This window comes from Plectropomus leopardus, chromosome 16 (assembly GCF_026936395.1).
Source record: "Plectropomus leopardus strain MGB_pleo_1.0 chromosome 16, ASM2693639v1, whole genome shotgun sequence".
Taxonomy (NCBI): Eukaryota; Metazoa; Chordata; class Actinopteri; order Perciformes; family Serranidae; genus Plectropomus; species Plectropomus leopardus.
In genome coordinates this window covers 11,678,144-11,690,208 of record NC_142191.1, presented here as the reverse complement: position 1 = coordinate 11,690,208, position 12,065 = coordinate 11,678,144, and the positions used below count along the sequence as shown (strand labels likewise).

Here is a 12,065-nt window from a genome sequence, read left to right as displayed (position 1 = left end):
GCATTGATATGCTCAGCATCTTGCCTCTCTGTGCGTTTATCATGAGATTATTGTAGCGCCTGCTGCAGAGTCTCACACACTTATAACATTTAGTAACAGGTTTACTGAGCAGTACCGTAACGCAAACACGTGGAGCGCTCCCATAGCTAATCCCGAGCTGAGCCCAGGGCAGGTGAATTTCAGCATCTTTCATGGTGAGGACAATTATCATTTCAAATGCACCATGAAAATTCACTGATACGTCTTCCTCATCTGCAATGTAGCCTATTCCACCTATCATCACTGTGTTTACGATCAGATAGGCCTGTTTCATCCTCATGGATCCTGCTGTTGCCTTCTAAAACTTCTTGATTGGCTCTGACGTATTTAACAAAGAAAACTTTGGACCGGCAAGGATTTAAAAAAAAAAATATCTGTTTTACTTTACATCAATATTTTCTCTAAAAATGCATCATAACTTTTAAAAATACTTGATAAAAAAAAAATGCCTTCAAATTTTGCAACAGTCACAAAAACAGGCCGTGACGTCCTGGAGGGACTGACAAGCATTTCAATCTTCTGTTGTGTAGTTTGCATGTGTGAACATATGATAGTGTGATCAGCACATTTGAAATTACAGAGAACAATGCCCCTGTGTCCCTTTCTGCCGTCCTGCTACACTTTAAAACTAATGTCAGTGTCGATAACTGAACATGAAAATGTTCCTAGTCAAAAGCACACTGTGTGCTTCTCCAACAGCATCCCTAACCAATACTCAGCCGTCAAATGACACTGATGTAATTTGTAATATGATGCTATTTGGTTGGCTAGCTAACAGCAAACTGCTGATGGTTTGCTATCAGCAATAGCCAGTTCCTCAGTAAGGAAACAGCTGGATGGAAAATAACAGAGGTAAGATATCAACTGCACCAAATTCTTTCTTGGGCACTCATTAGATATTAAGTGCAATAAACCCTGCAGGGTAGTTTGCTAATCTTGAAGGAAGTTATCTTGGATAACTACATGCTTCAGTTTTGAGAGCAAAATAACACAAGAGTCAAAATCATGACCAGCATGTCAAGTAGTGTTGTGAAATGTATCAGTTTATCAATATATATTAATTATCAATATCTGAAACAATTTCAGTACTCATTTCCTGCAGCGTCAGTACACCAGAACAAGCTGCATTTTGTTGTTCTCTCTTATCGTTAATGTTTCCAACAGTCATCACTGTCATGTTACAGCCTTGTTTTACAAATCTTTTAACAGACTGTTGTACATTTTATATCTTCAACTTACATTTTTACCAGTGGTATGGAAAATGGTATTGAATGTCAATATTTTTCAAGGTATTGTACTGAAGTTAGAAATTTCAGCTCTTATGCAAACACTTAATTAAAATTCAAAATTAACTTTAGAGCCCTGCTAAAAACCACTGCCCTGAGCAGTAAGAGCCTCTGCGACGAGTCATGAAATAAATATATAAAACTGGTAACAGTTGTATCTGTTGCCCATCTCTGTCAAAATGTTATGATTTATGTTATGATCATGTTTGCTGGTGTCATTGGTCGAGAAACTACATATTTAGGTCAGTTTATGTCCCTTTGTTGATTGTTTTATTGACATTTTTGTTCCTTTTTTTGTTTGCTTTTTTCACTCTTGATGTTTTTCTTTGTTAAGAGTATGTGGAGGAGTCTTGTCTTTTTTATAACTTTCTATTTCTTATTACAACAACATTAATCTACCTGTCTCTCTAATAAAAGGAACACTTAATCTGAAAATATTTACACTGCAGTATTATTTAATTCCACGAGACGTATTCTAAAATATAAGTATGCATTCATTTTGCTTGTTTGTTTGTATTTCTGACATTTTTGCTGTTTTTGCAGTATTTTTATTATTTGTTTTTCTTTATTTTTTACTTTAATTTACTTTTTTTTTAACCCCCTTGCATTTTTGTGCAAAAAGTTTGAGGCATGAGTTTATTCTTTTCTGATTCGACCTCTGCTTAGGTTTAAGATGGGCGGCAGTTTGCTGAGACGTTCGGCGTCACAGAGAGAAAACTCACAGACACCCACTCAAACCTGACAGGAGGTCTAATCAGGCACAGGAAGTGAAAACTCCCACGTTGGTGGACGTTGGATGTAAGGGATCTTTAAAGAAGTTGATATTTTTGTTCAGTATATTTAAGGCTCCTTTTGTAAGTGTTTTTTTCTGTAGTATTTAAGCTGAATATAACAGTTCTGATCCGTTGAGTTGTTGAGTATGCACATGTGGAAGAACAAATAAAAACAAAACAAGAATAATAAAGATGCGCTGCTGGAAATTCATCTTCCAGCAGCATCTGCTCAGGATTAATTTAAGATTAGATGCACAGAATTGCAGATTTCAACACAAACCAAAGCTTTATGATATAAAGCTGAGGACAAAAGGAATCCAGTTGCTTTACAAGACAACAGACTAAAAGTCTGTTTGGATTACTCATAAATATATTACAAACGTAGAGATGTAACGGTTACCGGTTATAATGATAATCACAGTAAAATTCCCAGATGATTAGTCAACCATTCAAATTTTAATTGTCATGACAACGTATTTGTTTACTCCGCTGTGAAATATTGTTATATTACAGTAAATATTGTCCGACTGTAATGCTTCAACCAAAGTTACAAGCAACAATCTACTACAGATGCAGCAACGTTGAACATTCAGCCCGTCCCTTCTTCTTTTGAAACATGCCAACATGAATCTGAAAGCATGGCAGAGGGCAGCACTAGTGAGAGTAATGTTCTTACATGCACATTGCTTTGTTTATATGGGTTTTGTGCTTATATTGTAAGCACATTCGCTTGGGTGATATTGTGCTCATTTAGACCTTTTCAATGCTTTTATGACGTCCTCTGGCCGAGCAAGACCAGCGCTGCAAAATTTTAAAAAAAGACTACTTGAGCATGTGTGAAGAAATGTCCTTGTGTTTGCAGTTTTCCTTTACCTGTAATGTGCACAAAGTGCAGTTTCCTCTCATGTACATTTAACGTGGTTTTCATGTTGCCGTTTTTTTACATAACTATTATTATTTTATTTTTTATGCAAAAAAGTGCAAAGTGCTGATACTTGATGCTTGTGATGATGATTATGTTTGTGTTTAATACAAAATTAGGTGAAATGATTTCAGAGTGTGTATCAGTACTTTTTCAACATTTTCCAGCACATAACAGTATAAAGATAATATTGATAACTGTGATCATTTTGGTCACAATAATTGTGATATGAAAATTTCAAACCGTTACATCTTTTTACACACACAGAAGACAAACTGCCTCTTTAAAGACTTTCAATGAAATAATCAAATATAAGTAGCTGTAAACAGCATTCAGAGCATATCTATTATATATAACGCCTAAACCATGATTGTTGCACATGGCTCTCGAGAACTGGAGGGTGAGCATTACGTTTCTGTGACAACCCCGTGACTTCACTGAAGGCAAGGACTGTGCTATCAGCAGTAATTGACGTATGACTGCAGTGCATAGTGGCGTAATTAGCAAGTGGGACATTCACACAGGGACTTGCATGCACTCAAGTGCATGCACGGCCAGAGCATCTCACTTAATAAACAGAGAGGGTCTGTTTAAAACACACACAGAGATCGCGTGACTTCATTCTCTGCTCAGGACATCATAACTTCACTATAACTTTACATATTAAATAGTGATTTGCTGCTAATTTGATGCTCTGCATGCTGCATACGGAACCTTTAAAAAACACTACAAACATACTGGATATTTAGCTTGTACTGCCAAGTAGCAGCGGCTACATGCTCTGTCCACACACTGAGCAGTAAAGCACTGCACAGCACGCTCCTGAGCCACGCCACATCATCGCTGGATGTGGCCGCGACTGCAACAAACTGACCACATCCAACTGTGATGCCGGGTGTGGTAAATTCAAATTGTGAAAATATACTGATTATTAACAGTGGACTGATGATGCTAAAGCAGAGTGTCAGCACCACAGACAAACATTTTAAATTCTTGGTTTTAAAAAAACAACAACATAATATTCATCTAATTCATGATTAAACATGTTTCCATTGGTTACATACTGCACATGCTGAAGTATTATATTAAGCTTTATTAAATGTACTTTAAACCATCATATAGTGGCTTGTATGAAGTACTTCCCATACAGAAGTATATCCCAGGGACATGATGCACTACATTAACGACCCCCCCGCCCTTATGGGCACAGGTGGCCGTTAGATAAAGTGTTTCTTGCCTCTGCACATAGTTGTGAAGATGTAAGCAAAGCTTTTACTGGAAACATTGATTTTCCTATTTTGAGTCAAATGAGCCATTCTTTGATGACTCGATTTTGCTCATCTAAAGCATCAATATAAATGTAAGCTTTTTACAAACATGAAACATTGAAATTGTATTTACACATTTGTATAATTGTGTCCACTGAGGGACCAGAAAACCAGGTTTAGGAAAGCTTGATGTAAGCTTCAGTACAAAGACACTTACTGTGAAATTTGTGGACTTTGTTATAGGTATGATGTCTGTAACTGTGGTAATGTTTCTTGATTTCAGGAACGATGTACAACAAAAAAGAAAATTTTAAGTTTTTATACAATTTAAAACAAGCCATTATCACCAAGTAAGATATATCATGTAATTGGTTTTAAAAACTTGTGTAACTTATAACAAGATCGCTGCATTTTGCGTTGCCTCCACTGTGCACTGTTGTGTTCATTTTGGGAGTTCAAACACTGGAGGTGCTAGAAACCCTCATAAGGGCTTTGGAGGTATCAGTGTAATTACCATTATTTCTTAAAAGTATCTAGATACAAGAAACTAATTCCATGTTGGGAGACAACATGCGTGCGCTGTGTGGAACTGCAGGTCTTAACTGGCTGATTGTAATGATGATCAAAGCAGCTTTACTATTTAGTCTAAGGTAATACAGAGTTTACTGCACACATCTTGAACCACTTCCATCACTTTTTTGGATACTTCAAAGAATAGTCAACAACTGACTATGTCTCTGAAACATCAAAAATTTAAAACTGCATGAGTGCACTTAATGCTAAAACCGAGGGGTACTACACATTTTTAAAAAAAAATGTAAAAAATCACAGTGACTTTAGTTTTTGTAAACAAAATTGTATCAAAGTCTTTTATAAATATCAAGATATGCTATAAACATGACAGACAGAACCTGCACAGTCTGTGCAGAGCTGGTCTAACAAAGCAATCTCGCATGTTAGTGGAGCATTTTAATGTGCCGGTGGATACTGCGCTAGTGCTGTATCATATTATGATATGACAGATGTTAAAATGATCATCCATTGACAGGATGAATCCTTTTGGGTTCGGCTGGTGTAAAAATGTTCATGTTTCGATATTAACATCAGACAGATGTGCCAAAATGAAGTAGCTGCTCCCGAGTGAAACATGATGAGGCTGAGAGAACACATGAATGAGAGCGAAGGGACTACAGTCCACCTGGTGGTGATAATAAGTCTGCCATGTGTCGTCTCAGCAACCCCCCCCCAACATAAATTAACAAATCTTTTTCATCTCCTTTATGTTGCCGTGCTCACCTCACGACCTGTCAGACACTAAAAGCTCATTAGTCTGTTATAAAGCAAACATAATGAAGCCAGGGTGCTGATGTAGGCTACTTTCTAAGTTTCCAGAGTATGTCATAATGACAAATGCTGGTTCAGGCAATTTGCATAAAAACAAACTACTTTGAGCTACTAGAACAGAAAACCCGACAGGCAAAACAGTAAACTGATCAAACTCTAAAATCTCGCCCGTCCTATCTTTTCTTCTTCTCTGACTCTACCAACACCTGAAATAAATATTTGGCTCTTGAGCTGCTCAGTTTACCAGAAGGTCACCAGCTGTTGTAGGTGTACAGACTGCTGTGAGAGAGGTGAGAGAACTAAGACAGGAAAGTTGTGGGCTTGACATCTTAACAATGAGCTGAAACTCAATGTTAAGCTCTGTGAAGCCGATGGGAGCTACAGATTCTGTTGATCACTGCCAGCGACTCATTCACATGGTTTTTCATTGTCATTTCATACATTATTATGAAATATCTATCATAAGTGCTTTAATGTAAAAATGATTTTTTTGTGTGAATATTATGCAGTTGTACAAATGGAGCCCACTGTAAACTTTTTTAAAATTTCTGCTATTTTTTTCTTTTTTGTTCTTATAAAAATGACTTTTTGTGATCACAATTTCATGGAAATTATTCCTCAGTCCAGCTTGGTCCTGAGCTTTGTAAACTGTGTGTGGGGACAATGCCCCCGTGTGAAGTACCAAAGCGAAACATGAAATTTTGAAACTTCAAACATCTGTTACTAAATTCTTAGTGCCACAGCTTTTATGATTTCATCAAAATGTCGACACAACTCAGTTTTTTTTTTTTTGTTTTTTTTTACTTTTTACTGACATTAGAAAGTCCATCTCTATGATTTTATCAACACCAGTGCAGGTAAATCATTTTTTACCTTTTTTTCCTCAAAGTTTGTTAAAATTTTACCAGAACAGTTGTAAAACATCTTTAGAACTGGATAAATAATTATATTATTAGCTTTGTCAACTGTATTATAACTGGAGCCCAAAAACACTGTTTGCTGCTGTCAGCATTTAAATTCATGTCAGATGAAATGTTTAGCTCATTTTTGTAAATTTCATTCGGCAGACAAATTAATGTCATTCATTTATTCCGTTTAAAATGTCAGCATTTTGAACCTTTTGGTGATTTCATAATAAAAATTAATGACACACTGATTACTCATAAGAACCTTTTCCACTTAAAAACAGATTAGACAGGTCCCCCCCCTTATTTTTATTATTGTGGTTGATATTCAGTCTCTTTCTTTTGATCTTTTTTTTTTTTTTTTTTTTTTTACCTTTTGAACTTAAAAGTGATTTTTCACTCTTGGTGTGAAGATGACAACTACTTCAAATTTAACTCATCATGAAATCTAGGTAAATCCTCAAGAATAAGTAAATAAAGGAAAACAGGAAGCCTTGCAACTGCTCCTTTATTGGAACTGATTATTGAATCTATCATTTTAGGACTGATTCAGTTTCACTGTTCTGTTCTGCTCATTCTTGTAAACGATATTTTCTGCATAATAAATTAAATTACTGGATGTTATGTGATAGATGGGAATACAAATAAGTGGAAATGATTCTGAAAACTAAGTGGCTAAAAATTTAAGCTTTTCGTGTCCTACCAGATCACCCTCTTCTTCCTCCTCTCTCTTCGGCTCCTGGGGCTCGTCATCAGGATTGAAGTCTTCCATTTCAACCTAATAACAGAAGTACACGTTAGTTTATCTCAGTTTATTGGAGAAAGGGCTTTAACCACAATTATGAGAACCGACAGAAGAACTCACCTCCTCTATAGCAGCATCCTGAAGCAGGGAGCGGACATCCAAGCGCACCATGTGACGTGGCGAAGGCTCCCAGTTGTTGGACATCTGTGTAGAGAGAGCTCCATTAAGATATGTGCTCTATAGGAGCTTCAGCAGACACTACTCGTATCATAAACGTATCTGAGACACTTGTTTGATATTACAGACCCTCATTATATCCTTTAGTGTGCGCCCATGGACGTTTCTCTTCGCACAAGTCTGAGTGTCTGCAGTGATCTCAGCAAGATACACCTTGAAATCAGAAAAACAAAACCTCTTTAGCACAGGGCAGACAGGAATAACAGTCTTTTTTTAACTCATTCATGAGAAAAACTCACCTCAAAACCTTTTGTTTTCGCTGCGCTCCAGAACTGATCAAAATGTTTAACCCTGTCGTTTATAGTGTCCAAAATGATAAAGGGGAAAAAGCCGTCATCCAGAGTTTTCTTGAATGTTTTCAGCATGCTGTTACGGTAGGTATCCTCCATCTCTGGCTCATACTCGTACTCAAGAACCTGCAAGACACATTTGCTTTTGCATTACATTGTTTACAGTGTTCACAGTAACAATTGTTATACATCTGCCAGATGATATTATGGCTACACGATTATTGCCAAAATGATAATCGCACTTATTCTGATCAACATTTACTAATCATGACTATTTACTGAATTTAGGAACAAAGTAGGAGTACCGTTTTTTTTTTGCACTTTCATATTTAAATTAACAGAACACTGCTTTCACCTCCATGTTGTGCTACATTCCTGCAAATCTTTGCATCAAAATAAGATGTCCTTATTCTCATTTATTGGCAGCGCAGACTCAATTATCATGTACAACAGCTCTTTATAAGTGGAAGCAGGCTTTTAGTTTAGGAAGCACTTGCTTTGGTATGCAGTGGAGTTTTCTCTGAGCGGTGTCAGGTTGTAAAAATAATGCCAGTTAGCCAATTAGATTTGGCTGTTAATTTTTATTTTTATTGTAAACAACAGTGCTAATGATGGAACAGAAATGTTTGGCATTTTTTACAAACACTAGATATTAAACAAATGCCAGAGACTGCACTGCACTATGTTCCTGTGAGCTGTAAATTCACCACTTCAATGCAGAACACTGCGTAACACTGCACAGCACACTGACTAGCAAAAAAAAAAAAGACAGAACAACAAAAAACCCATAACTGCTCAACTTTAAGCAATCTCAGTCGACTGAGGAGTCTTTAATGGATTATTTAAATTTCAAACTTTCACGGGTCAGCCCTAGGGCAGAGCACGCATTTTAAGTGTCAATATAGCAAACAATCATGTTCATTTACCTGTGCTAAGTCAAAATCATGATTGTGATTAATATTTGATTATCTGTCCAGCCCTAGTTGATACTGCTCACTGATGGTGAATTTGATTTCCAGCTGCACACTTTTATTGTTGCACCCACCTTGGTTTTGACTCTTCTCCCCGTGTCCGGATCTTTCTCAGTTTTCTCAACCTCCGTCATGAAATAGTCATCCAAAACAAGAACTCTTGGAGGTGCGCCGCCACAATCAACTTCCTTATCCTGAACACCAACAAGATTGAAAAGCAAAGTTCTCATGTTTCTGCTTGCTTTCTTAATGAGACAATAATATTTATATTAAAAAAAAAGAAAGTAAAGACCTGGCTCTGTGAGTATTGCTGCTCTGTATTTTTTTAAAGTTCAGTTACATTACATCGCACTATGATTTGCTGATATGACTCCACTCACCCGTATGAGCTTTGCAACATGGCTTTTTCCACTTCCTGGAAGCCCCCTCATGATGATGACAATCTGTTAAAATATGTCACTGAAATGAGTACTCATTATTTAAGGACTTATTATGTGATATTGTAACATCAGGAAGCATCGCAGTGGTAATTAGTACCCTTTCAGGTCGAGATGATCTGCCAGGTGGTTTGAGGATATCGTCAATATTTTTTATTTCTGGCTTCTTCTCGACTCGTGGGGGAGGCTGTGGTGGAGGTGGGAGGGGTGGTGCAGTGGGAGGCCCTCGGTCGTCTGGATAACTTCTTCTGTCTACTGTAAAATATTCATTGCAGTTCAAGTATTTTTCTAAATGGCATTTTTGCCCATTCTAGATCTACTTTCAGTAATTAAGAAATAAAAAGGGATTTAAGCTCAGTACAGACTAACGTTTTGCGAGACGTTAGCTGAAACTTGCGACTACTTGAGATGATCTGGAGCGTTCTGAGATGGTGTCTCCATTTCAACAACTATATGTGCTTCAGTTTTGATTTCTATAGCTTTTCTCCCCAGTGTTTTAAACCAGTTTCATCTCGTCACAAACCTGTGGTTTGAACTGGGATTAAGAGTAAAATGAATTACTATCAAACACAGCTGTAGTTTGTGAGCAGACGTCGCAGAAAACAAAAATACCGTAAGGTGAGGAGCCGTGGCCGTAACGCTCAGGCAGACTGCGGTCAAGGGAGGTGCGCTCGTATGGATGTCGCTCGTAGCCAGGCCTTCCATAATCGTCTCGGTCCCGACTGTCACTTCGGTCCCTCTCTCGAAGATCCCGCTCTCTCTCCCTGTATCCTGACCGTGAATGAGGTGCCAGTGGAGATCTACACAGAGGAGAAGTTTCGTCAACAGAATTTCCTGCTTCAAACTGGCACACACTGACGACTAATCACAATGTAGAGACACAATGTGATATAGTACCTTTCTTCAATCATGGACTGTGTGCTTGGATCAAAAACAGACAAATAAAAAAAAGAATATTACATATGTATGGAAGCAACGCACTTCCCCACAGTTTGGGAAAAGGCCGCAGGGGAAACATGTTACCTGTCATCTCTCTCTCGTGGGGGATAGCGCTCCCTCTCATATCTCTCTCTTTCATATTCAGGCTTTTCTCTGTACGGTTCCCTCTCTCTGCTGTAATCCCGTCGTTCCATGTATGGGTCTGATCGTCTATCGTAATATGGGTCTCGGCTATAAGGATCTCTGTGACCAAGAGGTTCTAGGACAAAAATTAATCAATGAACAACAGTTAGAAAATTGCAAACTGTGTAGAAAAAGAAAATCTTTATAGGAGAGAAACTCACCTTTTTCATAGCCCCTGTCTGATGGCACTGGGTCAGGTCTCAACACTATTCTCTCACCATAAGAGATCCGCTCAACGGTGGTTCCAGGCTCTGAAACATTGAGCGTTAATGTCACCAATATCATCCTTAAACTGTTTCTCATCTGTTAAAATGGTCAAATATGTTCATCTTTGCTGCTCATACCATGCCCATGCCCATAATCCACTGTCTTTGGAATAAATGAAGTTGTTGATGCAGAGAGAGATGACTGGTAATCTGTGGCAGGAGGCGCAGTATCCCAAGACACTGGATCGGTTACAGCTGTCTTTGCCGCTGCAGACATGCCCTAAAGATTTAATATGATACCGATCAAAAATTAATAAATGCAATGTAATAAGACCGACAAGCAATATACTAATTATATGCAATGTATCGTGACTATATGTAATAAACATCAGGCCACCAGCACAAACATCATACATCGCATGCACTCCCCCTGCCCATCTGGCCACGCACTCATGGGCGATAGCGTGTGAGCCGGCGAGGTGTGTGTTTTTCTACTTACAGGGCTCAATACCGCAATCATTTTGCCACATTTTTTGACTTTTTTTTTTTGCCACCATGGAGCACCAGAGGGTCTTGCAAATACTGATATACGAACTGGAGGCCTCTTAGTATTCAAGCTCACACTGAATAAATCCTCACGTTAACAAGAGAGGTTTAACTTTCTACTAACAGTTAACAGCTAACTGTTTACTGGAAGCTTCAAGTTAACCCAAGACGAGTCAGGTGTTTCAGAATAAAAGCACCAGTGGTTCCACTTTGGTTCATTTCATCTAGGTCTGTGAGCATTAACGTGTTAATAGCTATTTTTTTTAAACGCCAACATTACTGTCTTTAAGATGCTTTACGTGGCTGCGTTTTAAAGCTAAAGAGTAGAGTATAACTGCATTCCTTAACTTTACAAAAGTACTTTATTAAACATAATTATAACAGGGGGATAATTTACCTTACTTTATTATAACAGATATTTATTTAATTTTATAAAAGTAATTTAACTTAATTATAACAGAACTTTATTTCACTGAAGTTTGGCACCAGTTTATTCAGTACTTCAGTAGTTTACAGGAGATTTCAAAATTGAGATACATATTGTGTATTGGGATTTAGTGATTTTAATATAATTATATAAATAACAATAATTTAAAAAATCTAGAAAAATATAACTGAGAAAAGGAATTTGTATAATTGTTTGGAACATAAATGCTAAAAAAAAGTCTGCCAACTATCCTCTAGTGGCCATGTTGACAACATGTTTTGAACTGACACGCATAACCACTGATGATGCCATTGTTAAAGCAATGTGCTCCCACAAATTGGGCTAAAATAGTTAGGAGTTAGTGAAAATAAATTACCTTCAGGACATTCCTGATGTCTTGTGGGATCTCCAGACCAAGAAGCCCAGCAGGAAGCTCAGACAGGATGTCAGGTGGTGCAGGCTGAGGTTCAGTGCCAGCTGTCTTCCCCTCCTGCATTTCCCTTTAGACAAAAGAATGAAAGTTAAGTTTAAGCTAAGTTTAAGTTCC

At 37.6% G+C, this 12,065-nt stretch overlaps 1 protein-coding gene across 7 annotated transcripts in view; it reads right to left on the bottom strand.

The window, feature by feature from the left end:
• ylpm1 (YLP motif containing 1) overlaps window positions 1-12,065 on the bottom strand; it is a 36,487-nt gene that overhangs the window by 15,854 nt on the left and 8,568 nt on the right. For 4 of the 7 annotated variants that reach the window (XR_015779169.1, XM_088089533.1, XM_088089528.1 and 1 more), the window contains 13 exons: window positions 11,895-12,018; window positions 10,684-10,825; window positions 10,501-10,590; window positions 10,241-10,415; window positions 10,115-10,138; window positions 9,830-10,017; window positions 9,318-9,472; window positions 9,161-9,223; window positions 8,855-8,974; window positions 7,759-7,935; window positions 7,589-7,672; window positions 7,403-7,486; window positions 7,241-7,315 (listed from right to left, as the gene is read on the bottom strand). Coding sequence is in view for 6 of the 7 variants with exons in the window: in XM_088089533.1 (XP_087945659.1) it covers window positions 7,241-7,315; window positions 7,403-7,486; window positions 7,589-7,672; window positions 7,759-7,935; window positions 8,855-8,974; window positions 9,161-9,223; window positions 9,318-9,472; window positions 9,830-10,017; window positions 10,115-10,138; window positions 10,241-10,415; window positions 10,501-10,590; window positions 10,684-10,825; window positions 11,895-12,018 (1,501 nt within the window). In the remaining variant the exon portion in view is untranslated. The remainder of the gene's footprint in view (window positions 1-7,240; window positions 7,316-7,402; window positions 7,487-7,588; window positions 7,673-7,758; window positions 7,936-8,854; window positions 8,975-9,160; window positions 9,224-9,317; window positions 9,473-9,829; window positions 10,018-10,114; window positions 10,139-10,240; window positions 10,416-10,500; window positions 10,591-10,683; window positions 10,826-11,894; window positions 12,019-12,065) is intronic. The other 3 variants (XM_088089529.1, XM_088089532.1, XM_088089530.1) reach the window with 2 other exon arrangements.